Raw genomic sequence first — 25,947 nt, forward strand, 5'->3', positions numbered from 1 at the left:
GGATAGTGGAAAATGTATCAGGCAGTGAGCTGATGAATCTTTTTCCACTCATTTTGTCATCTTTGGGATCAAGCCTTCAGGTTTGATACATTGAATGAGAACTGAGAGGTGGTTTTCACTTTGGCTTTTCTCCATTTCCCCTTCTTTTGAGGATCTGTTTAGTCTGTTTCCTTGCAGTTTTGGGGAGAATTACTGCAGCTCATTGGGTAGTTGAGGTTGTTCAACTTGGATGCACGATACAGTTCCGCTCCATACTGTTTCCTAACTACTTTCCATAATTTCTATGATTGGAGACAATGACCTGGAATTCCTGAGTTTTAAACTAGGTTCTTCCAAACCGTCTATGGATTCCTTCATGGTAGTGCACTGCGTGACATATTTTGAGAACCAAACACTGAGGCAATTGCTAAGATTTAGGGGTGGCAAAGGAGAAGATCTCATACTAAGGGCTGGTCTACATTAGGGTAGGGGATCGATCTAAAGATACTTCGACTTCAGCTATGTTAGTCACTTAGCTGAAGTTGCGTATCTTAGATCGAGTTACCTACTGTCCTCACGGCGCGGGATCAACGTTCACGGCTCCCCCTGTCGACTCCGCTACTGCCGTTCGCGTTGGTGGAGTTCTGGAATCGACAGGAGCACGTTTGGGGATCCATATATCGATCCCCGAGAAATCGATTGCTACTCACCGATATGGCCAGTAGTGAAGACTTACCCTAAGTAGTGGTCTGCTGAATGGGAAGTGGTCCTAGCATAGACAATTAATGTTTCAGAATACCAGATAGGTTTCTATAAATAATGGATTTTGGCCCTGGAATGACATATTATTAAAAAAAAAAAAAAAAGTTAAAAAATCCAGATACAATTTAAAAGGTGATCTTGTGTTGATAGTTATAAATGGTAAATAAAGAATGTTATTCACTGTTGCTATTCACATTTTAATGTGTGTGTCAATTTCTGTATTTTTTATAAGATAGTAAAATCTAAAACTGCTTCTTATTATTTTTGCAGGTTGACTCTAGCAGAATATCATGAACAGGAAGAAATTTTCAAACTTAGATTAGGACATCTTAAAAAGGTATGCGTAGTTATTTGCTCTGTGATTTTTGCTGCCTTGCATCGAAGTGTAAAAACTAATACTGTCACAGTGTGTAAAAAGCTTGTTAAAGCTGTATTACAAAATTGATTTCCAGTAAGCAATGAAGAGTTATGTATTGAATAATGACTTGATTCCTTCCTGTTCCCTAACGTGGCATATTTTGGGAGTACTGGAGAGAGAGCATGCTTAGCTTCATGAAGTACTGAGTCCATTGTATCAGTCTGCACTAAACTCTTGAATCAATGCAAATAATTAAGCAAGCAATTTGCAAATACCTAGAAGATTAATAAGGTGATAAATAACAGTCAACATGGATTTGTCAAAAACAAATCATGTCAAACCAAACCTGATAGCTTTCTTTGACAGTGTAACAAGCCTTGTGGATGGCAGGGGAGTGGTAGATGTGGTATATCTTGACTTTAGTAAGGCTTTTGATACTGTCTCGCATGACTTTCTCATAAACAAACTAGGAAGTACAACCTAGATGGAGTTACTATCAGGTGAGTGCGTAACTGGTTGGAAAATCATTCCCAGAGAGTAATCATCAGTGGTTCGCAGTCAAGCTGGAAAAGCATAACGAGTGGGGACCCACAGGGATTGGTTCTGCTTCCAGTTCTGTTCAATATCTTCATCAGTGATTTAGATAATAGCATAGAGAGTACACTTATAAAGTTTGCGGGTGATACGAAGCTGGGAGGGGTTGCCAGTGCGTTGGAGGATAGGATTAAAATTCAAAATGATCTGGACAAACTGGTGAAATGGTCTGAAGTAACTAGGATGAAATTCAATAAGGACAAATGCAAAGTACTCCACTTAGAAAGGAACAATCAGTTGCACGCATACAAAATGGGAAATGATTGCCTAGGAAGGAGTACTGTGGAAAGGGATCTGGGCGGTCATAGGGGACCACAAGCTTAATATGAGTCAACAGTGTAACGCTGTTGCAAAAAAAGCAAGCGTCATTCTGGGATGTATTAGGAGGAGTATTACAAGCAGGACACAAGAAGTAATTCTTCCACTCTACTCCTCTCTGATTAGGCCTCAACTGGAGTATTGTGTCCAGTTCTGGGAGCCACATTTCAGGAAGGGATATAGACAAATTGGAGAAAGTCCAGAGAAGAGCAACAAAAATGATTAAAGGTCTAGAGGGAAGATTTAAAAAATTGGATTTGTTTAGTCTGTAGAAGAGAAGACTGAGAGGGGACATAACAGTTTTCAAGTACATAAAAGGTTGTTACAATGAAGAGGGAGAAAAATTGTTGTTCTTAACCTCTATAGATAGGACAGGAAGCAATGGGTTTAGGTTGGACATCAGGAAAAATTTCCTAACTGTCAGAGTGGTTAAGCACTGGAATAAATTGCCTAGGGAAGTTGTGGAATCTCCGTCATTGGGGATTTTTAAGAGCACGTTGGACAAATACCTGTCAGGGATGGTCTAGATAATACTTAGTCCTGCCTTAAGTGCAGGGGACTGTACTAGATGATGAGGTTGACACAATGGGTATAATTTATCAAATGAGATTGGTACAGACAGGGTGACTTTTAATTTTTGTTTTGGCATTAATGGTATTTTCTGCATATAGATTTTATCAGCTATGTAATAATACATTAAATATGAAATATCAATATAAGCAACACTACTGTTCCCTTTCTGTAGGCCCCACAGATGAGGTCATTGAGAGTTGAGGGGACTCCGCTTCCTGCAGTGAGGTGCTCCATACTTCATTGTCATTTCCACTAAATTACACTTCTGATCTCTGCTTATGAAAAGGGCATATTACTGCAGTTCTTAGCTTCAGTGCAAGGTGCAATGGATAAAGCTATGATTCCCTCATGGGTATTTTTAGTAAAAGTCGGGATAGGTCACAGGCTTTCATGAAATTGTGTTTATTGGCTGTCACCTGTCCCAACTTTTACTAAAAATACCTGGAGGGGTAGGGAGGAAGGGCGACAAACAGAGCACTGATGGGGCTTGTAGCTGCTTCAGCCCCCTGCTGCAGCTCCAGCCCGAGGGGGGCTGACCCAACCCCAGCCACTGCTCCAGCGGCCCTCCAGACTGCTACAGATAGGTGTTTCAGATTCCCTTCACCTGGGGTAGGGCTGGCTGCTGGTCAGCTGCAGGGCCAGCTCTAGCAATTTTGCGGCCCCAAGCACAGCGGCACGCCGCGGGGGGCACTCTGCCGCTTGCCGGTCCCGCGGCTCCGGTGGACCTCCCACAGGCGTTTCTGCGGAGGGTCCGATGGTCCTGTGGCTTCGATGGAGCTGCCGCAGGCGTGTCTGCAGGAGGTCCACCAGAGCCGCTGGACCAGCGGACCATCCGCAGAAACGCCTGCAGCAGGTCAACCGGAGCCGCCTGCTGCCCTCCCAGCAACCGGCAGAGCGCCCCCCCCGGTGTGCCGCCCCAAGTACGTGCTTGGCGCGCTGTGGCCTGGAACCGGCCCTGGTCAGCTGTTCCCGGTGTTTCCCATGTCCCCCCTGCCTGGGGCTGGCCACCTCGGGGCTGATAGCTGCTCCAGCCATGCCTCATGGAGGTCCTGGAAAGTCATGGAATCTCTGACCTCTGTGACAGAATCATAGCCCTAGCAAGGAATGTTATACACATACCACAATTAGAATTGTTAATGTGAAAAAATTTAGAATGGAAATAGCAAGACCGTTGGTAACCAAGCAATGTTCTATTTATGCAAATAAAACTTCTTGTTTCTCCCCTCTGGCTGTCTTCATTTCCAGAACTGCCACATTTCAGCCTCAAGGGAGATTAAGAAATTCTCTTTTTTTTAAAAATGTTTAGGTCCAGATTATGCTAACTGAATTGGTGTAATGTTGCTTTGTGTGCTCTAGTGTCACACCTCTGAATGTTAGAATCTGTCAAGTTTGTATGTGTACAGAAGAAACAATGCTGTGGAAGTAAATATGGTGTCCTGGCAATACCCTGTCCATAAGTCCAGGCGCGCTGATATGCTTTATTCTTGTTATGAATTTCCTCTGTTAGAATAATTCGTGAATTCAGCCTTTCCTTTAACAATGTGTTTTAAAGCAAAAATGAAAATTGATTTAAGGTCAAATACCTTTGCTGAATATCCTGACTAACCAAGCTGACAGGGGCATTCAACACAGAAATAAGTTTTACAAACCCTTTATTTTCAATTGTATTTATCATTTCAAGATGGAAATTATATGTCATATTGTGACTGCAGTTGAATCTCTCTGTGCATTCTTATCATACTTTTTGACTCAATAAAGATCTGAGAATGCATCATTCTATAACATCATAAATACCATGGATAGACTAGGTTGCAGTGACAGTTTTGGTATTTGTCACATTCTGGAATAGCTTCAGTCAGCCAGTAAATGCCAGAAGGGTGTCACAAAGGAAGGAAAGGGGGATTTTAAAATGTTAAAATATATATCACCTCATAGTTTGATTAGTAGAGGCATTAAACATAAAAACTCAGGCTTAGTTATTATTCATTCTTGCTTGGCAGAGTACCGTTAATGGCCTTAGTTATCTGGGCGTCTGATCTACATTTTCCAATATCACTGTTTTTTCGACATTCATTTCTGTCTTGGCATGGTTACTTTTTATTTGTTTCTTAAACATTTTTCTTGAAAAATAGAAGAAAATATATTTAGTTTTAATTAATCAAGATAAATGTATTTGACTCTTCTTGTGCTTAAGAAGAAAATTGGAAACACTATTCTTGGGGAAACACTTTTTGTCAGTCAGTGACTCAGCAACAGTTGAGTTGTTGTAGGTAGATTGTTAAAAAGCATTTAAGGCCCCACTGCTACAAAGATTTACACACATGCCTAACTTTACTCATGTGAGCAGTTCCTTTGTTATAGAGAGGGACCATTCAAATGGGAAAAGCTAAGCATATGCTTAAAAATTATAAACTATTTTACTTGTAAATAATTCTGTGTTTCATTTTAGAATTGAGTAATATACCTGGTCTGGTTATTTGGCTGAAGCTAATGCAGCAACACAAGAGAACTAAAATGAAAGCTTAAATCCAATGTTTATGTGTCTACTGATAGCTTCCTTGCAGGTAGACATTTTTAAGTTTCACTAAAGTGTCTCAATTTACTTCATATTAAAATTAGTTGTAAGTCAAGGAAGTTGTCAAAATCACCAAAGTAGGACTTCTAGTTTAAAACCAAAAAAAATGTAGATTTTATTTTTCACACCGAAACTCAAGGTTTCTAGACTTGTCTTTGCATTGATTTTATATATACATTATTATATTAATATTTTGTACATTTGAATTCTGTATATAAGCAAGTATATGTCCATGTTCACTAATGGCTTGACTTAAAAAATAAAGCTAAATTAATCAGTGGCAGAATAAGTCTGTGTGTGTCTGTAAAAAGTAGTAATAGAAAAATATTTATTTGTAACTCTATAATGTGATAGATGTCCTTTTTTTAGAAAAAAATAATCAGTCTCCTTTTTGCTTTTCATTTTTTATTTTCATCTCCTAGTGTTCTCTTGGTATGTGTTTCTCTGCTGCCATAACTCTCTTCCTTCTTTCCATCTGCATACCTTCTCTCCATCTGGTTCTTTGCTGCCAGGTCCTTCTTCCCTTCACTTTCTAAATGCTTTCATGTTGCTCCTTTCTTTGCTCCCCTGGGCATGGTGCTTACAAATATTCCTCTTGTTCTCCAGTTCCTCAAGAAATTTCTCTCCTGCTAGATCCTCATGGTTCTTGTTCTTACCTTTTTACATAGCAGTGACCTGCAGGAGACAGAGCTTAGCTGGTTCTTTTCTGTTTACAGGTATTCAAAACCTTAGTGTCTAAAGTAACATCTGGAAACTGTGACACCAGCCAGTTCTCTTTGGACTATAACACTGGTCTAATGAACCACATTTTGAGAACCACTGAATTGCATAGTATATGAACAGAAATTCAAAAGAGGCAATAATAGGATCCCCCATCCCTGTAGTCTCTGAGAATAACAGGGACAAGAAGAGACAAACAGGTGTTTTTTTAAGAAGATGTGTGTGTCAAATTCTTTATAGAAGACTAGTGGCTTATGAGAAACTGCATATCATTTCAGGGTATTCACCTGAGAGCTGCCAGGGTGCAGCTAAATATGCAAAAATTAGCTTGTTAACAACATACAAACAGGAAAATGCAAATAGTATTATATACTAGGAAAAGCAAATACTCAACTTAGTTTTGCCAGCAGAAGAGGCATCTTGCACTAGCCAGCTGCTGAAAATTGGGGATTTGGTCCTTCTTGTCAGAATAAAAATTTACCTTTCAGATAGTTTTTTGCCCTGTCTGTCATGGGGAGAGATTCTTGATTCCATTGGCAGTCTTCTGATTGATCTGTGTCTTAAGACTTGGAGATATACTCATTTAATTTATATTCCAGATAGCAACAGCATAGTTTTGAGTCAATTATGCAGTATAGGTAACACTTCTTCCCTGGGAGACATTTTTCTTAGTGTCATCTTAGAGTAATTCCATAATTACTTGCTTTTGTGTGTGGATTGATTTCCAATCCACTTCATAATTATAAAGGTTAACCGAAGAGGCAGTTATTCTAGAGTAAGGTATTATCATTCTTTCTAAATCATGTTCCAATTAATTTGAACTTTCTAAGCAGAATTATCTAGAGTGGAAACATGTAACAAATAGTACAGGGAAAATATGAAAACATGCCCTCTGACATTTTCTGTTGAACAAGCGTAGATCAATTTACCAATAAATTTATTCTAATGTTTCACATTATAAACTTGTAGTTGCAAAGAAAGGTATTCTATTCCTTTAGTGGGTCATTCCACTGAGCCTAGGCTGTCAACTCCCCTCCACTTCATGCAAGTCTAGTTCTGTGGAAACAATGGCGCTCAGTAATCTGGCAGAATCACACATTGTATTGTCACAATTATGAAGTGATAGTCAGCCAAGAGTTTTGAAGGAACTCAAATGTGAAATTGCAGAACTACTAACTGTAGTATGTAACCTATCATTTAAATCAGCTTCTGTACCAAATGACTGGAGGATAGCTAATATGACGTCAATTTTTAAAAGGGTTCCTGAGGTGATCCCGGAAATTACAGACCAGTAAGCCTGACTTCAATACTAGGCAAACTGGTTGAAACTATAAAAAAGAAAATTATCAGACACATAGATGAACATAATTTGTTGGGAAAGAGTCAATATGGTTTTTATAAAGGGAAATCATGCCTCACCAATCTGCTGGAATTCTTTTAGGGAGTCAACAAGCATGTGGACAACAGGGATCCAGTGGATATAGTGTACTTAGATTTTCAGAAAGCTTTTGACAAGGTCTCTCACCAAAGGCTCTTAAGCAAAGTAAGCTATCATGGGATAAGAGGGAAGGTACTCTCATGGATTGGTAACTGGTTAAAAGATAGGAAACAAAGGGTAGGAATAAATGGTCAGTTTTCAGACTGGTAAATAGTGGTGACCTCCCAGGGGTCTGTACCGGGACCAGTCCTATTCAACATATTCGTAAATGATCTGGAAAAAGGAGTAAACAGTGAGGTGGCAAAATTTGCAAATAATACAAAACTACTCAAGATAGTTAAGGCCCAGGCAGACTGCGAAGAGCTACAAAAGGATCTCTCAAAACCGGGTGACTGGGCAACAAAATGGCAGATGAAATGCAATGTTGATAAATGCGAAGTAATGCACATTGAAAAACATCTCAAGTATACATATAAAACGATGGGGTCTAAATTAGCTGTTACCACTCAAGAAAGAGATTTTGAGATCATTGTGGATAGTTCTCTGAAAACATCCTCTCAATGTGCCGCGGCAGTCAAAAAAGCGAACAAAATGTTGGGAGTCATTAAGAAAGGGATGGATAATAAGACAAATATCATATTGCCGCTATATAAATTCCTGGTACACCCACATCTTGAATACTGCATACAGATGTGGTCGCCCCATCTCAAAAAAGATATATTGGAATTGGCAAAGGTTCAGAAAAGAGTAACGAAAAGGATTAGGGGTATGGAATGGCTTTCATATGAGGAGAGATTAATAAGACTGGGACTTTTCAGCTTGGAAAAGAGACAGCTAATGGGGTATATGATTGAGGTCTATAAAATCATGACTGGTGTGGAGAAAGTAAATAAGGAGGTGTTATTTACTCCTCATAACTCCAGAAATTGGGGTCACCAAATGAAATTAATAGGCAGCAGGTTTAAAACAAACAAAAAGGAAGTATTTCTTCACACAACGCACAATAAACCTGTGGAACTCTTTGCCAAAGGATGTTGTGAAGGCCAAGACTGTTATAGGATTAAAAAAAAAACTAGAAAATTCATGGAGGATAGGTCCATCAATGATTATTAGCCAGGATGGGCAGGGATGGTGTCCCCAGCCTCTGTTTGCCAGAAGCTGAGAATGAGCAACAGTGAATGGATCACCTGATGTTTAACTTTTCATTCCCTCTGGGGCACCTGGCATTAGCCACTGTTGGAAGATAGGATACTGGGCTAGATGGACCGTTGGTCTGACCCAGAATGGCCGTTCTTATGAACACAGTATGTCAATGGATAAAATATAATGTAGACACTATGCTAAATAAACTTTCATTAACATTTCACAATCCTTTTGTTTATAAAGAAAAAAATGGTATGTTGATACTTTTAATGTTCCATGTTCATCTATTTTTTTAAAATGAATAGTTCATTATCTGCCAGCATTGATTTTCAGGTTTTATGATATTCATTCTCTATTAACATAAACAGGATTTCAGATATAATTTCTCTGTTCTTTTGAGGATCCACATTTTAAAAGCACTTCTCACTGAAGCTCAGAAATTCTCAAAATCCTTGATTCCCAGTTTGGCTAGGTTAAATCTAACAGCCTTGTTCATACTCAGCTCTCATGTTGGACATTACATGTGTGAAAGGTGGAGTAGAGGGCATACCAGTGTGATGTTGTTGTCATTTTAGGACAAAAATGTAAAAATACTGAAGTATTTTTTTATCTACCTTTCTTTGAAAATAGTAATAAAGTTCTAAACTTTCCTTTCACAGTGTTTATTCTGAAATAGTTTAGAAATGCCTTAATCTGAGATATGTGCAAAATACTACTTGATTGGAACACTACGAAAGCTAATAAAGGGTGTATTCCATTGACAGTACAGTAGTCATAGTAATAAGATGATGATGATGGTGCAATGATTTTATATTTAAATTAAATATTCAACTTGTTAAACTCATTTTCTACTTGTAGGAAGCATGTTTACTGATGGTAGAATGTCAGTTATAGATATCTGTCTTCCTGCAAGTTAAACACCATTAAATAGTGTACTTGTACTATAGGATATAAATTAGTGATACTCAAGAGAACCACATCAGTGTGAATTCATTGTCTTATATATATATATATATATATATATATATATATATATATATATAATCTCTTTAACAATGAATAATATAAAAAAAACTCAAAGCAAGTAAATTAATAACTTAGTGCAAATTGATAACTTAATTGGTTAATAACATAGTAAAATCATCTTGATTTAATTATTAACCAATCTAAGTTACTAACCAGTCACACAGTGTTTTAATATCGTGTGCTGCTAAGAGCTGCATTGAAGAGCCACTTGTGGCTTGCAAGCCTCTGTCTGAGTGTCACTGATATAAATGAATTGTAACTAAAGGATGTTTGAATAGACAAGTATGTAGAGTAAAGATGAGATTTTCAAAGGTGCCTAAATTAGAGGTTTTGCTCCTGATTCCCCTAGGTGCTTTTGAAAATCCCACTGTAAATCTTTGACAACGTACATTCTGCATTTGTGATCTTGATAACACACAAATGGGAGAACTCTGAAACTAAATAAGTATTCTTTGATCAGCGTTAGAGATCAAATGCTTAACTAAATAATATTTAGATTATTATGAATTGTGACAGACCCAGGCCAGTGGGGTACAGGAGTCTGGTAGAGGGCAAATATACTGGTCACTGGGTGAGTATTTTTCTGTTCCCTGAGTGACCAGAGCAGGGGCTGCACTAGAGTAATCAGGAACCTGCTAGAACCACTTAAGGCAGACAGGCTGATTAGAACACCTGCAGCCAATCAAGGCAGGCTAATCAGGGCACCTGGGTTTAAAAAGGAGCTCACTCCAGTCAGGGAGGGGGGAGCCAGAGGAGGGGAAGCGGTGTGAGGAGCTGGGAGCAAGAGACGCAAGGAGCTGAGAGTGAGAGGGTGTGCTGCTGGAGGACTAAGGAGTACAAGCGTTATCAGACACCAGGAGGAAGGTCCTATGGTGAGGATAAAGAAGGTGTTTGGAGGAGGCCATGGGCCCAGGGAGTTGTAGCTGTTATGCAGCTGTTACAGGAGGCACTATAGACAGCTGCAAACCACAGGGCCCTGGGCTGGAACCCGGAGTAGAGGGCGGGCCCGGGTTCCCCCCAAACCTCCCAACTCCTGATCAGACACAGGAGAAGTTGACCCAGACTGTGGGGAAGATCACTTAGGTGAGCAAATCTGCCAAATAAGCGCAGGACCCACCAAGGTAGAGGAGGAACTTTGTCACAGAATATTCTTGCATAGTCTTGCCTTGTTTCACACGTGAGCTTTAAAATATTTTAAAGCATCTTTTCTAAAATTGCACATATCTCAATTTTTTTTCATACTGTACATCAATTTCAGACCCAGGTAATCTCTCTTGCTGGCTGAGGTACAAAACCAGCTGGCACTCAGTTTGAATAGTGTCCCCACAGTGCAGGACAAAACCGAACATCCCATTACTTATAAGTTTCATGGAGAGAAGGATTCCTTGAAATAGGCTTATGCCTTATCTCTGTATTTTTCAGGCCTTAAAAGAAAAGCAGTTCTGTTTTCTGGTTCAGCAGGATTTTCTAATGTAATGTTCCTCCATCACTACCAGTATTGATGCATGGGTAAAAATATTCTTTTCAAACATTGAGTAAATTGAGCTTTTATTGTTCATTCATTTCATCTGCAGGAAGAAGCCGAAATACAAGCAGAACTTGAACGTTTGGAAAGAGTTAGAAATCTTCACATACGAGAACTCAAAAGAATAAACAATGAAGATAATTCACAGTAAGCCACTAGATTTTAATTTCTCATTTTATTCTTAAAAACATAACATAGTTTAAAAACTACATTCCCCAAAATTGAACAGCATGTATTATAACTTTTTATTAGGTGTTCTCCCTGGTTTTATATTTATCTTGTCTTAAATGGACTAATTTTACTTACAAATAATGGTTAATAATTTTACAGGGCATATGAGGGATTGAGCTTGTAGAGTTGAAAATGCAGAACATCTTAAACTTGCTACATCACAGTTCTGACATAAAAAATAGTTATGGGGGAGTCTAAAGCAACCCACTCATCTGAAAGTAATACCTACAGACATGGTGAAATCTTGATGCACTTGTGGAAATTTTATGTTTGTGTAACACTAGATTCAGCTCTACTGCAGTATTGTTCACATATTTATCAAAGCTCCAGAAAGCGCAGAAAAGCAGATGACTAAGTCCATGCATATGTTACTGATATCTGTTGCAACATTTGAATTTGTGTGGTAATCTATTGTAAGATAAAACTTGCATCTAGAATTAACAGTGACTCATATATATTACAGAACTGAGTAAAGTGAACTCCTCTATAATGGTAGAGGATACAGAAAGTTCAATTTTATGTTTACTCTTGGCTATAATGAAACTATACATATATGGTTTCAGCATTTCCAAAAGTGTTGAAGCCCACAGTAATGCAATTGGATATCAATAATATTTTTAATGGTTGCCATATGCTGGGAAAATTCTAGACATTAGGTAGCTGTCCAATGTATATAACTCAGCTGAACTGAACATTTGCTTAATTTTAAGAAAGCATACTTAAAATAAAAAAAAAAACAGGATCAACAAGAAGGAAATTACTGTTTCTTGGAGAATGGCAGGTTTTGGCTATCCTATGCAATAGTATCTGGTATGGTTGCCAGTTCTGATTGGATGAATTCCTGGAGGCTTCATCACCTGACATAATCTTTCATTAAAGATTAATCTTGAATTCCTGGAGGGTTGACAACCCTAGTACCTGGGTAGAAAAGCTCCAACTATGCTTCCTGTTCTGAAATTGAGAACAATACCTGTTACACAGGCTCTCTAGGAGTCCATGTACTTCAGTGCTAATTTTCTGCAGTAGATGATTATAAATGCTGTGTTGGAAAATGAAAAACTTCCTACCTTGTGTGTGTGTTGTGCGGATGGAAGTAAGTGTGTACCATCACTTAAAAAATAGATTGGATACTCTACTTCTGGTACTCCTGGAGGACACTGTGTCGCTAGAGCCATGAAATCAACCCCACTGTTATATCTGATACCCTGAATTTAGTTGGTGATACATATAACTATCTGCTTTTAAAGTGTTTTGTTTTTCTTAGACAAAAGTTTTTGTGAACATACAAATACATTTCGATAATGAGAAATAAAACTTTTGATGTTTCATAGATGGCCACAGTAGACAGTAATGTACTTGTTATTTCTAGTAACTACATGTTACTGTGGCTATGCCAAAATACTTCCAACCCACACTTTCAGATAAACATAAAAACCCAGCTATTGGCAAACCCTAATATGCAAGGCCTTACATAAATTCTACAGAAAACTGTAAGGAAGCAGTCCCAGACCAGAGAGAGAAAATTACATAGCAGTGTTTCACCACTATGCTTGAACCAACGTTGTGAAAGGATTCTTAATACACACATGGTGAGTGCACAATTGTAAGAAGATTTGGTTAAAGGTCCCAGTACTGCAGATGAGAAATACATAGCTCCAGCTACAAAAATACAAGAATCATACCTATTAGGATTATTCTTAACATGGATCTCTGTCATAACTCTGTACTCATCTGATCAACAGTTAAAAACAAAATTGCATAGTTTATGAAGGAGAAATACACAAACCCTGTCCCGTCTTAAAAAGCCTGATGGATTCATGGAGTTTGTTACAGTATGAACATGAACAAATTGACTTTCTCCTAGGCACAAATACTAGGACTACTTTACCCTTGTTAGTTCTGAGTGGGTGGGAAGAGGTCCGTGGTAGAAGATAGCTAAGCCCAGCAACCTGAAAACGTTAGTGGGAAATGAACAGATTCAAAAAGGCTGATGAGTTGCACATATGACTGTTTAGAACATGATGCTATAAAAATGTAAAGAATTGCTACAATTCATTGTTGAAGAAACATATTACAATAATATAAAGTGCTACAGATGTAAATTTAGGAAATCCCACATTTTGGTAAAAAGATAATCAATTCATTCCCAAAACTAGTGCCAACTATTTGCAGCTGTATGAGCCTGTGTGCTGAGCTGGCCAGAGCTCAGATATTCTTGGGCTGACCCAAGGGCTCATCTCTCTGAGACTGTCCCATGTCCCACTCCGTCATGAGTTCTGAAGACACTTCCATATAGAGATGATCCCAGTCCCAGCAGACATCCTCCTCTCATACTTCCTGTTTTGGGGCCAGAACCTTAGTGAGAAGCTTCAGGTCAGCAGCAGGGACGTGCTTTGGCTGGGCCAACAGGAGACAGAAAACCCTTGGCCCCTTTACGAACTTGTACATGAGCCCTCTCCTCCGTATGGACACTTTGCCTCCTTATGGGCTTGTGGAGGAGCTCTGTGGCTCATTGGTTGGACAGAAGAGTGCAGCATAAGCCTCTGTCTCGCTTGCGTCCAAAGGGAGGAATTATAAACCCTGCCCTGGGATGCCATTCTGTGCTGAGAAGGAAAGCTTCCTCTCCCTCCTCCTGCGATTAGAGTAAGAATGGATTTTGGGGCCTTTCTGTGGGTATCACTAGTTTTGGGGCTGGGAAGGAATGACATTTTCCCTCAGTGAAGTGTGGCATGGGTAAAATATAATTTTCAACTTCCTCTCAGCATCCCAGGGACCTGAAAGGGGGAGTAGGTTGTAAAATTAATTTTATTGCAACTTGATAGGTGTACAGTGCACGTAATTGTTCCAAAATGGTCTGCTTCCCTGATGCACTGGAATTGGAAGTGGATTAGGAGAAGGCATCTCGTAAAGAAAGTGGAGAATGAGGTTGGCGCTCCGAATGTTTGGCGTAGTAAGGACATAACCCCCTCTTCTCCACTCCCTTTACCCTTGTATGAGGGAAGGGTGGTAGAGTTCCAACATCTTTATGGGGTGGGGATCTGTTGGTATGGGTCGAACAGATTATCGAGAAAGGATGACCTTGCTGGACAATTTATAGCCAAATAGGTCCCAGGTGGTTTATTTAAAGTTGCAGCCTAATTAAACCACCTTCCTGGTGTCTTATCTTCCTTGGAGTACATGGGACAAAGGCTAAGTTGAGGGATGTGGGAGGGGAAAAGGAATGTTAAGAAATATTTTGGGTTTGTTTTTCTTTTGAAAACAAACAAGAAACTGGAACTAGATGTAAAAAGCAAATAGAAAATATAATTTGTCTTGTTACTGATCCAATAAAATTTGAAAATTTGAAAAACAAGAACACTTGTTTCCCAGACAGTACATACCCAAAAGAACAGCTGAAAATGTGTTTGTCATTGGACTCAACTCACGTATAATAAGAATATAAACAGTTAAAAGCTTAATGGTAAAACTTAAGACGTTTTTCATAATCTCTCAAAAACGAAAAAAAAGACTTGAACAGAACTAAGTGGCTGAATGGCAGTGTTTGGTAGCAGTTGTTGATTTGATATTATGGAATGAAAACACTAATTTACTGTTTTAAAAACTGCATAGCTGTATTACACAGTGCTGCCATAAAATTGTATTTAGTAGAATATTGCTGAACAGGGTTTTTTTCCTTATAAAACAATACTCAGATAAATTAGATGAAAATAATATGAAAAGACCTAGAGTAGAGCTTGAAATTGCTCTCAAACAATTATTTGAAGTCTTCCTACTTTCTTTTTAAGGTTCAAAGATCATCCCACATTAAATGAACGATATTTGTTACTTCATTTACTTGGTCGAGGTGGCTTCAGTGAAGTGTATAAGGTAATCTGTATTTTGGTCTGCTAATGTAATATTTCATAGCCACATACGTTTGTTTGTTTATTTATATATATATATATAATCAAATAGTTAAATAATTAAATTAAATTATAATTTATATATATAATAATTTTCTTACTTTTGATCTCCCGGACTAAGAGAGTTCTAACTAGACATGCCAAACTCGTGAAAAAAATGCAGAAATTGGGCTTGGTTTTGGCTTAATTGGCTTGTGAGTTGCCTGTTGGCTAGTTTTTGGATTGTAGGTTGTTTAACTTGTAGCTTGTTGCTTCTTTTTTTGATCATCTCCTGGCAAGGAAGGGCAAGGCGGGGAGAGAGTCAGGGCTGCACAGCAGGCCCACCACAGTCCCAGACTGCACGCCTGGGGGATCTAGTTACATAGAATGTTGGGGTTCTTAGGAATTGGCTTGTTTTGAAATGGGATTAGCTCGATTTTTGGCTTATTGTGAAAGTCGGTGTGCTTATTTACTGCGTGAAAGTTGGCAACTGTGGTTCTAATACAGTAGCACTTCTTAAACAAAGGCTGGAAAAACCCCTTAGCTTATATATGGAGGGAGAGAGCACCACTGAGCTGAGCATCACTGATCCTACTTATATAATCAATAGATGAAGGCTCCATTGGTAGTAGGGAAGAAGCCACGATTGTGACTGTAGACTTGCTGATATGTACACTAAGGAAAATGCATTACAGCAAATTGGAAAATTAGGGACTTGTGGTACAAATTTTAAAAATGTTTTAGTCCTTCTGGACCTGGATAATTAACCCCAGCTATAGAAGGGAGCGCTTGCCACTGAAATGAGCCTTTATGAACTCAAACATAGTTGTAACCTCTTGGTTAGTCATAGCTTCTCTGGATACATTTATTTTTCTGAATATAAAATTGAAAGAAGTCTTCCTGGATAAGAAAATATCTGAGGAAAGTGAAACAAAATTATAAATGTTATGATAAGCCATTTAATGCAACACCATGGCTCTACAAACTGCATGTAGTATTGCTTGTATAATAAAGTTTTTGTATACTTCAGATTAACTGGGTCTTCATGATTATGAAGTGTTTTTCTATAACACATCCATATAGTTTCATTTTGCTTAATTTGTCTGTAGATCTGTTGATTATATGCTGAATTTGGATCTTTTCGAGTATTGTTTTTTTGTCATCTTTGGTTGTAATTGTTCCATATCTGGTTTTCTAGGCTTTTGATCTTTATGAACAAAGATACGCTGCTGTGAAAATACACCAACTTAACAAAAGCTGGAGAGACGAGAAGAAGGAAAACTATCACAAGTAAATACTAATGATTTAGGATTCTTGTGGTAAATTGACCTGTGTTCTGTTGATCATGGAAAGTTAACAAACCTCTTAAACATTTTCCTTTAGACATGCCTGCAGAGAGTATAGAATACACAAAGAACTGGATCATCCCAGGATAGTTAAACTCTATGACTACTTCTCCCTGGATACAGATACGTAAGTGAAATTACACTGATTTTAGAACATTCCAAATATTTTTAATACCTTCCTTATATTAAAATGAAGACTGTATTTGAACACTAAGGGTGAGATCCTCACCTCAGCTCTGGCCTCGTTATCTAAAATGACTGGAGCAATAATATAAAGGGGCTCTAAAAGCCCCAGTTCTGTCTGGGGAAAAATTCCCCATGGTGCAGACATTGTGGAGTACAGTTGTAAGGCTGCTTTCCGGGGACACCCTCGCATAAGGGGTAACTTGGGATGAACTGCAGCACACAGTACTGCAAGTGAGTCCAGGTAGCACTGTAGTCCATAGAACAGCCGAGGGAAGCTACTGCAACTTAGACTGACCTCCAGGGCTGTCTTTATTATACCAGGGGCTTCTCCAGTTCCTTGTGGAAGCCAGGTTTAGGAGTTTCCTTAACCACTACCATGTTTCCCTTGGGCTGCGCCTTTAAGAGACCCAGCACAGAATTTCACTGTAAGAGATTACACTATATTTGTTATCAAGAAACTTGTCTAAGTCTGCAAAAAGGAAAGTTCTTCTTCGAGTTGTGACAGACCCAAGCCAGTGGGGTACAGGAGTCTGGTAGAGGGCAAATATACTGGTCACTGGATGAGTAGTTTTCTGTTCCCTGAGTGACCAGAGCAGAGACTGCACTAGAGTAATCAGGAACCTGCTAGAACCAATTAAGGCAGACAGGCTGATTAGAACACCTGCAGCCAATCAAGGCAGGCTAATCAGGGCATCTGGGTTTAAAAAGGAGCTCACTCCAGTCAGGGAGGGGGGAGCCAGAGGAGAGGAAGTGGTGTGAGAAGCTGGGAGCAAGAGGCGCAAGGAGCTGCGAGTGAGAGGGTGTGCTGCTGGAGGACTAAGGAGTACAAGAGTTATCAGACACCAGGAGAAAAGTCCTATGGTGAGGATAAAGAAAGTGTTTGGAGGAGGCCATGAGGAAGTAGCCCAGGGAGTTGTAGCTGTCATGCAGCTGTTACAGGAGGCACTATAGACAGCTGCAAACCACAGGGCCCGGGCTGGAACCCGGAGTAGAGGGCGGGCCCAGGTTCCCCCCAAACCTCCCAACTCCTGATCAGACACAGGAGAAGTTGACCCAGACTGTGGGGAAGATCACTTAGGTGAGCAAATCTGCCAAATAAGCGCAGGACCCACCAAGGTAGAGGAGGAACTTTGTCACAGAGTGTATTCCACAGTAGGTGTGCATGCTCGCACATACACCAGTGCCGGAAGTTCTTCCCCTAGCAGTACCTGTAGGGGAGCGCCCCAGCGACCCTTGGAGTGGAGCCTCCATGGTGCTGTATAAGGAGCACTGCGCGCTCCCCCCACCCTCAGTTTCTTCTTGCTGCCAGTGAAGGTGCTTTGGAACTGCTCTGTGCAAGCTTTGCTGTAGCTCATCTCCAAAACTGCTTGTTCATTCAATGTATGGTGCCTGTAGTTAGTTAGTTAGTTAGTTAGTTAGTTCCCGACGTGGTTTGCCACCCAGCCTCTGTTCAGGGCAAAGTCCACATGAATTGCCCTTGACGCCCACCAGGCTGTCTGGTTGGATTCCGTCTGACTGAGACTGTTGGTACTGCACCGCCTTGAGGAGCAAACTTTGACAGGACCAAGGAAGTCCTCATCTTGGAGGGGCTAGTGCAGCCGGTCATGGCATGAATGTCAACATCTGTCCCATTTGGCATCCCGCCACGGCACTGCCTCTGCGGCCATCGATCGCCGTTGTCTCACCGTTGCGGGTTCGCCCCCCGGAGCCGATCGCGGAGCAGCTGTTACTGACAGTAACGGTCTTCCACATCGGGATCGTAGCCCCATGGTCAGCATCGTTGCCAATGCTCCTCCCTGGCCAGGGACAGCAGCAAGTCGTATGTCTGCCCGGCCACCCTTCGCAGTCATCCATTGATGGGCCAGGCCCGCCTGTCTGAAAACCCGGCTCCGCTGGTGCCATAGCTGATGCAGTGGCACCGGGCCCCGTGGCTGGTCCAACGGTACCAGTGGGCACTGTGGCTCCCAATGTAGCTCCCAGTGGGGCTTGCTCAGTGGCTGAAGCCTCTAAAGGACCATTGGCCTCCCTCTCCAGACCTCTGAGGAAAGAGTCGGTGAGATGTGCATCCTTGGCACCGTGCCTGGAGACCGACCAGGTGGTGGACCCTCCGGTGCCAGTGGATACAAAATACCATGCTGGCCTCCTCACCCTCCCCGGATGAGGCAGTTATGGCCCCTCCTTCCTCCATCCCGCAGAAAGACGTTAGGGCCCACCAGGAACTCTTAAAAAGGGTGGCATCAAGCTGAAGGAGCCCTCGGACTGTCCTCCTTGGCACCGAGCAAGGTGGCCTTGCCTCTCCATGAAGGGATGGTGAAAATTTTAAATGCCCTGTGACAAACCCTGGCCTCATTGGACCCCATCTCTTAAAGAGCGGAACGCAAGTACTTTGTCCCCACTAAGGGGCATGAATACTTATACACCCACCCTGCTCCTAACTCCCTGGTGGTCGAGTCGGTCAACCACAGGGAACGGCAGGGCCAACCAGCCCCTTCCTCGAAAAATAAAGATTCAAGGAGGCTGGATGCTTTGAAAGAAAAATTTATTCGTTCTCGAGCTTCCAGTTACAGGTGGTAAACTATCAGGCTCTCCTGGGCCGGTATGAGTTCAGTCTGTGGGGCTACCTGCCCAAGTTCGAGGACTCCCTCCAGGAGTGCAAAAGGAAGGAGTTCAAAGCACTGGTGGAGGAGGGCACAGCGGCTGCTAGGGCAACCCTGCAGGCAGTTCGGATGCTGTGGACATGGCCCTGCAGTCCATGGCCTCCACGGTGTCCATGAGAAGGGCATCATGGCTCCTGTTCTCTGGGATGTCAAGCAAGGTGCAGACCTCCCTTCAGGCCACCCATTGATGGTAAAGCTCTGTCTGTGGAACGAACAGATAAAAAGCTACATGGCCTGAAAGACTTATGCACAACTCTCTAGATTCTGGGTCTCTATGTTCTGGCTCTGGCTAAACCTAAGTTCAAGCTGCAGCAGACTCCCACTCAGGCCACCCATTCAAAATACAAGACCCCTTGTAAGAAGTCATGGAACTATAAGAGGCACCCACAGAGGCAGTCTCGGCCTGCCCCCCAGCCTGGGTCCTCCAAGGGCAAGCAAGCGGGGGAAAGGCAGTTTTGATGGGGCACTCTGCCAGTTCTCATCAGGAATCCACCCTCAGTAAACCTTCCCTTCTCCAATCGGTTGTGTGCTTTCCTCCCGGAATGGTCGCGGCTGACCTTGGACTGTTGGGTCCTCAACACCATCTCCCGGGGCTACAACCTCCAGTTTACTTCTTCCCCACCCAACCACTCCCCGCCCCTGTCCCTCCTGGGGGACCCCTCACACGAGGCTCTGCTCGAGCAGGAGGTGGGGCGGCTCCTGGGCCTAGGAGCAGTGGAAGCAGTACCGGGGAAGTTCTGAGGCAAGGGGTACTACTCTCACTATTCCATTATCCTGAAGGCCAAAGTGGGGCTCAGGCACATCTTGGACCTGCGAGGCCTGAACCAGTACATGGTGAAACTCAAGTTCCGCATGGTCTTCCTGGCCTCCATCATCCCCTCCCTGGGTCCCAGGGACTGGTATGTCGCCCTCGATCTACAGGACATGTACTTCCACTTTCATATATTCGAGGAGCACAGGCGCTTCCTCCGTTTCATGGTGGGGCAGGAGCACTACCAATTTACGGTCCTCCGTTTTGGCCTGTCCACTGCCCCCAGGGTATTCACAAAATATATGTAGGTGGTGGCGGCCTACCTCAGGCACCGAGAGGTCCAGATCTTCCCCTGTCTGGACGACTGGTTGGTCAAGGGCAGCTCCTGGTCACAGATGTGGGATCACGTGGCACTCCTGTCCACGTGCACCACTTTGGGCCTGTTGGTAAGTGACACCAAGTCCACGTTAGTCCCGGTACAACGCATAAGAGTTTATTGGGGCAGTCCTGGACACCTTGTCGGCCAAAGAACTGGACAGGTTCGAGACCCTGAAGGGGCTCATCGACATGGTCACAGGGTTTCTGGTGACAACAGCCAGAGTGTGCCTCCAGTTCTTGGGTCACATGTCAGCATGCACGTATGTGGTCTGTCACGCCAGACTCAGGATGAGGCCTCTCTGGCTCTGGTTGGCCTCGGAGTTCTTCCAGTCCAGGGAAGACAAAACCTGAGCCAGTGATCATCTCCCTATGGTAGTGGTCCTCCCCGAGAAACATGCTCCAATGAGCCCTGTTCAGGGGCTGGGCCCCAGTTAAGGGGCAGGGCCCCTTTGCTGGAACTAGCATCGGACTTGGGACAGGGGGCCCATATGGGGGACATTCAGACCCCAGGTCTGTGGTCAGCGCAGGATCTGACCCTCCACATAAATGTCAAGGAGCTCAGGGAAGTATGGCTGGCATGCATGGCCTTCCACTCGCACCTGGAGGGCTGGGTGGTCAGGGTTCTCATGGACAACACGGCCTCGATGTTCTGTATTGACAGGCAAGGCAGGGCCCAATCCTCTGCCCTCTGCTGCGAAGCCCTCAGGCTGTGGGACTCTGGGTGCCCAGAATGTACGGGCAGATCACTTGAGCAGGGACATCTCTCTGCACAAGTGGTCTCTCCACCCAGAGATGTGCACAGACTTTTCCAAGTGTGGGGAATTCCTCAGGTGGAGCTGTTCATGACTTGGCAGAACTGTCGCTGTCCCCGGTTCTGCTCTGAGGGGGCTAGGATGGGGGGCTATCTCCGATACCTTCCTCCTGTCCTGGTCAAGCCAGTTCCTCTATGCTTTTCCCCTGTTCCCACTGATCGGCAAGGTCCTGGAAAAGATACAGTTGGACAAGGCTCAGGTACTTCTGATTGCCCTGGCATGGCCCAGGCAGCATTGTTACGGGACCCTCACAGGCCTGGCAATTGCCCCACCGTTGCCGTTCTGCCTGGACCTGCTCTCCCAGGACCAGGGCCGCCTCCTCCACCCCAACCTACCGGCGTGCCACCTCATGGCATGGCTGCTCAATGGTTAGGTAGGGAGAAAAGGACGTGCTTGGAAGGGGTTCAGCTTGTCCTCCTAGAAAGCAGGCAACCCTCCACATGCCGAGTCCACCCAGAGTGGTCTTGGTTCTCCAGATGGGCAGACGAGCAGGATGTTTCCCTGGTGGCTGCCCCGATCCAGCTTATTCTGGTCTACCTCTTTCACCTTAGAGCCCAGGACCTGTTGCCCTTGTCAGTCAAGGTGCACCTGGCAGCCATATTGGCAAGGCCACGCGATATTCTTTCATGCTATGACTGGCTGATTCCTTAAGGGGTTAGATCGTCTCTTCCTGAGTGTTAGGCCCTCTGTCCCACAGAAGGACTAAACCTGGTGTTGGCCTGTCTCATCGGGCTCCCGTTTGAGCTGCTAGCTACCTGCTCCTGGTCACACCTCTCGTGGAAGGTGGCCTTCCTGGTTGCAATCATGTCAACTAGACGGGTTTCGGAACTCGGGGCCCTGGCTGCCGAGCCCCCCATACACGAGGTCCAGTTCCACCCACACCCTTCATTCCTCCCGAAGGTGGTCTCTGCCTATCACACAGGTCAGGACATTTTTCTGCCGGTCCTCTGATCCAGGTCCCATGTGTCCAGTGAGAAGTGCTGCCTCCACACACTGGATGTGAGACAGGCTCTGGCTTTCTACTTGGAGTGGACTAAGCCATTCAGAAAGTCTTCGCAACTGTTCATCGCCTCGGCCGAATGCATGAAAGGTCGGCCAATTTGCACTCAGTGGCTCTCCAACTGGATCACCTCATGCATCCATACCTGTTACAGCTTGGCAGGAATCCCTCCGCCACCAATTGTAAAGGCGCACTCGACTTGGGTGCAGGCCTCGTCGGCTGCCTTTTTGGTCCATGTCCCCATCCAGGACATTTGTAGGGCTGCTACGTGGTCTTCAGTTCACACTTTCACCTCACATTATGTGATTGTCTCCCAAACCAGGGAGGACGCCGGGTTCGGCAGGGCTGTGCTCTGTCATGAGAATTTGTGAACTCCTACCCGCCTCCAAGAGATATAGCTTGGAATCATCTACTATGGAATACATATGAGCAATCACTCAAAGAAGAAAAGACAGTTACCTTTTCCATAACTGGTGTTCTCTGAGATGTATTGCTCATGTGTATTCCGCATCCTGCCCTCCTTCCCCTCTGTCGGAGTTGTCTGGTAAGAAGGAACTGAGGGTGGGGGAAGTGCTCAGCACCCCTTATACCGTGCCATGGAGGCGTCACTCCAGGGGTCACTGGGGCACTCGCCTATGGGTACTGCTAGGGGAAAAACTTCTGGCACCAGTGCACGAGCACGCACACCTACTGTGGAATAGATATGAGCAACACATCTCGAAGAACACCAGTTACAGAAAAGGTAACTGTCTTTTTTTACATGGTCTCACTAATATTTGTGTAGTCTCTTTTCCATTGAATGCAAATGCTTCGATGTTGGGTTTTTAATTAACTAGTTATGCCAGATTCCCTTAATTTAAAAAGATTTTATTCTTATATGTGAAATTGTTAACTTGTCATTATCAATCTTTAGTTTTTTTCATATATTTGTGCCGTTAGATGGCAATTTGTACTCTACCTTATCTGACACTGTATTTCTGAATTTTTACTCTAGGTTTTGTACAGTGTTGGAGTACTGTGAAGGCAATGATTTGGATTTCTATCTCAAGCAACATAAACTGATGTCAGAGAAAGAAGCTAGGTCCATTGTAATGCAAATAGTAAATGCACTACGGTATCTCAATGAGATCAAGCCCCCTATTATACACTATGATCTTAAGCCAGGTAAATGAAAAAAATTACAGCTGAAAGTGCAATAATTCTTCTTCGAGTGCTTGCTCATGTGTATTCCACAGTAGGTGTGTGTGCTCCCCACATGCACTAGTGCTGGAAATCTTTTCCTTTGCAGTACCCATTGGGGGAGCACTGCTGTGACCCCTGGAGTGGCACCACCACAGCGTGCTATAAGGGGAGCCGCACACTCCGCCCACCCTCAGTTCCATCTTGCCGCCAGTGATGGTGCATCGGAACTACATGCTCCAGCTTTGCTGCAGCTTGTCCCAAATCTCGTCGTCTTCAGTAGTACCTGTTTCAGTTAGTCCGTTAAAAGTTCTAGTTTAGCTAGTTAGAGTTTGGCCCAGGGAATACCCTTGGCCCCAGTGTTTAAATCATGCGATCCTTGTAGGCATTTGTTGCCCAGAAGTGACCTGCACACCGACTGTGTCCACTGCCTGGGCGAACCCCAAATCAGCGATAGCTGTAAAATCTGCAGGTCTTTCAAATTCAGGACGGAAAAAGAGAGACACATTAGACTTCGGGCCCTTCTCGTGGAGTCGGTGCTGGCTCCAGTCACCGCTCCACGCCAAGTGCAGGGTATCAGCGGGACAGGCATTGATGCTACAGACGCTCTCACTCTAGGAGGAGCTATAGGAACTGCTCCCGACATGGCCGCCATCGCCGGTCATGCTCCGATTCTCGCGCGTTGAGGCACCGAGCTCGCAACTCCTGGCGGGGATCACCAGCTCCACATCGTCATGGATCCAGGCATCGAATCATCTCGACTAGTAGCACCTCGGCATCGAGGAACGGTGCCGCCTTGGAGTCCAGATACCGTGGCAGATGTCGTGCTCGGCATCACCACACCTAGCGTTCGCACGGCTCCGACAGGTCATTGACAACCCGACTTCGTCCTGCACGCAGCGCCCTATGACCCAGCTGGGCCACCCCAACCAGCTGGTGCTGCCAGCGCCGCACCAGGGCCAATGGCAAGGGGCCCCTGTGGCAGGGCCAGTGATGCCAGTGGACCCTTTGGCCCCCTGTGCATGTCCAGCAAGGCCCTCGGTCAATAGCGGGAGCATCGATGTCTCCGTCAACTGCACTATCCAGACCTTGGAGGGATAGATTGGCTGGTCACGGCTCCTCAGCACCGCAAGAGGAGTCCGACCAAGGGGCGGATCCCGCAGCACCGGCCGGCATGCAAAGCCGAGTACTGGCCCCCTACCCGGCACTGGAGGACAAGATTGCAGCCCCACCCCCCTCCGTACCACACAAGGACTTCAGGGCCCATCAGGAGCTGTTAAAGCGAGTAGCATCCAGTCTCCACCTCCAAGCTGAGCAGATGGAGGGACCCTCGGACTCGCTGTTCAATGTACTCTCATCCTCGGCACCGGGCAGAGTGGCCCTCCCGCTCCATGAAGGGGTGGCCAACATCTCTAATGTCCTCTGGCAAACACCGGCCTCTCTTGCTCTGATATGAAAATGGGCAGAATGCAAATACTTCATGCCCATGAAGGGGCAGGAATATCTCTATACCCACCTGGCCCCCAGCTCCCTAGTGGTAGAGTCCATGAACCACAGGGAGAGACAGGTCCAGCCAGGTCCCACACCCAAAAATAAAGACTCCAAAAGGCTGGACTCATTTGGCAGGAAGCTTTATTCATCCACCAGCTTCCAGCTGAGGGTGGCCAACCACCAGGCCCTCCTCGGTCATTATGAGTTTAACTTGTGGGGATCACTGCTGAAATTCAAACCCTCCCTTCCAGAGTGTGAAAGGAAGGATTTTAAGGCACTGGTGGAGGAGAGCTCCGCTGCTGCAAAAGCTGCCCTGCAGGCGGCGGCGGATGCAGCTGTGACACAACTGCTTGGTCCATGGCCTCAACTGTGTCCAAGTGCAGGGCATTGTGGCTACTGATATACATCGGTCTCCAACGCCTTCCTCCTGTCATGGTCGGGCCAACTTCTTTACGCTTTTCCCCCGTTTTCCCCCATTGCCAAGGTCCTGGAAAAAGTAAAAACGGACAAAGCACGTGTCCTCCTATTCGCCCCAGCTTGGTCCCGGCAGCATTGGTACGGTCCTTCCCTTATGGGATCTAAACTTGGTGCCATCCTGCCTCATGGGGCCCCCATTCGAACCCCTGGCTACATGCTTGTGGCCTTACCTTTTCTGGCAGGTAGCCTTTTATCTGAAGTGGACTAAGCCGTTCCGCAGGTCTTTGCAACTCTTTGTTGTCTTGGCAGAGCACATGAAGGGTCAACCGATCTCCACCCAGAGACTGTCTCGGTGGATCACATCGTGCATCCGGACATGCTACGACTTAGCAGGGGTTCCCGCACCACCTGTCTTGAGGGCTAACTCGACAAGGGCTCAGGCCTCGTCGGCTGCCTTTGTAGCCCACGTCCCTATCCAGGACATCTGTAGAGCCGCTACCTGGTCCTCGGTGCACATATTCACCTTGCACTTTGCAATTGTCTCCCACGCGAGGGATGACGCTGGTTTGGGTAGAGCTGTGCTTCAGCCAGGGAATCTGTGAACTCC

The 25,947-nt window shown here is 44.1% G+C and overlaps 1 protein-coding gene across 4 annotated transcripts in view; it reads left to right on the plus strand.

Moving 5' to 3' along the window:
- Positions 1-25,947, plus strand: part of TLK1 (tousled like kinase 1) — a 146,524-nt gene that overhangs the window by 103,684 nt on the left and 16,893 nt on the right. For all 4 annotated transcript variants that reach the window (XM_050916702.1, XM_050916703.1, XM_050916701.1 and 1 more), the window contains 6 exons: positions 1,012-1,078; positions 11,061-11,158; positions 15,028-15,109; positions 16,322-16,413; positions 16,507-16,596; positions 23,248-23,417. In XM_050916702.1, the coding sequence (XP_050772659.1) occupies positions 1,012-1,078; positions 11,061-11,158; positions 15,028-15,109; positions 16,322-16,413; positions 16,507-16,596; positions 23,248-23,417 (599 nt within the window). The remainder of the gene's footprint in view (positions 1-1,011; positions 1,079-11,060; positions 11,159-15,027; positions 15,110-16,321; positions 16,414-16,506; positions 16,597-23,247; positions 23,418-25,947) is intronic.

This window comes from Gopherus flavomarginatus, chromosome 10 (genome assembly GCF_025201925.1).
Source record: "Gopherus flavomarginatus isolate rGopFla2 chromosome 10, rGopFla2.mat.asm, whole genome shotgun sequence".
NCBI lineage: Eukaryota > Metazoa > Chordata > Testudines > Testudinidae > Gopherus > Gopherus flavomarginatus.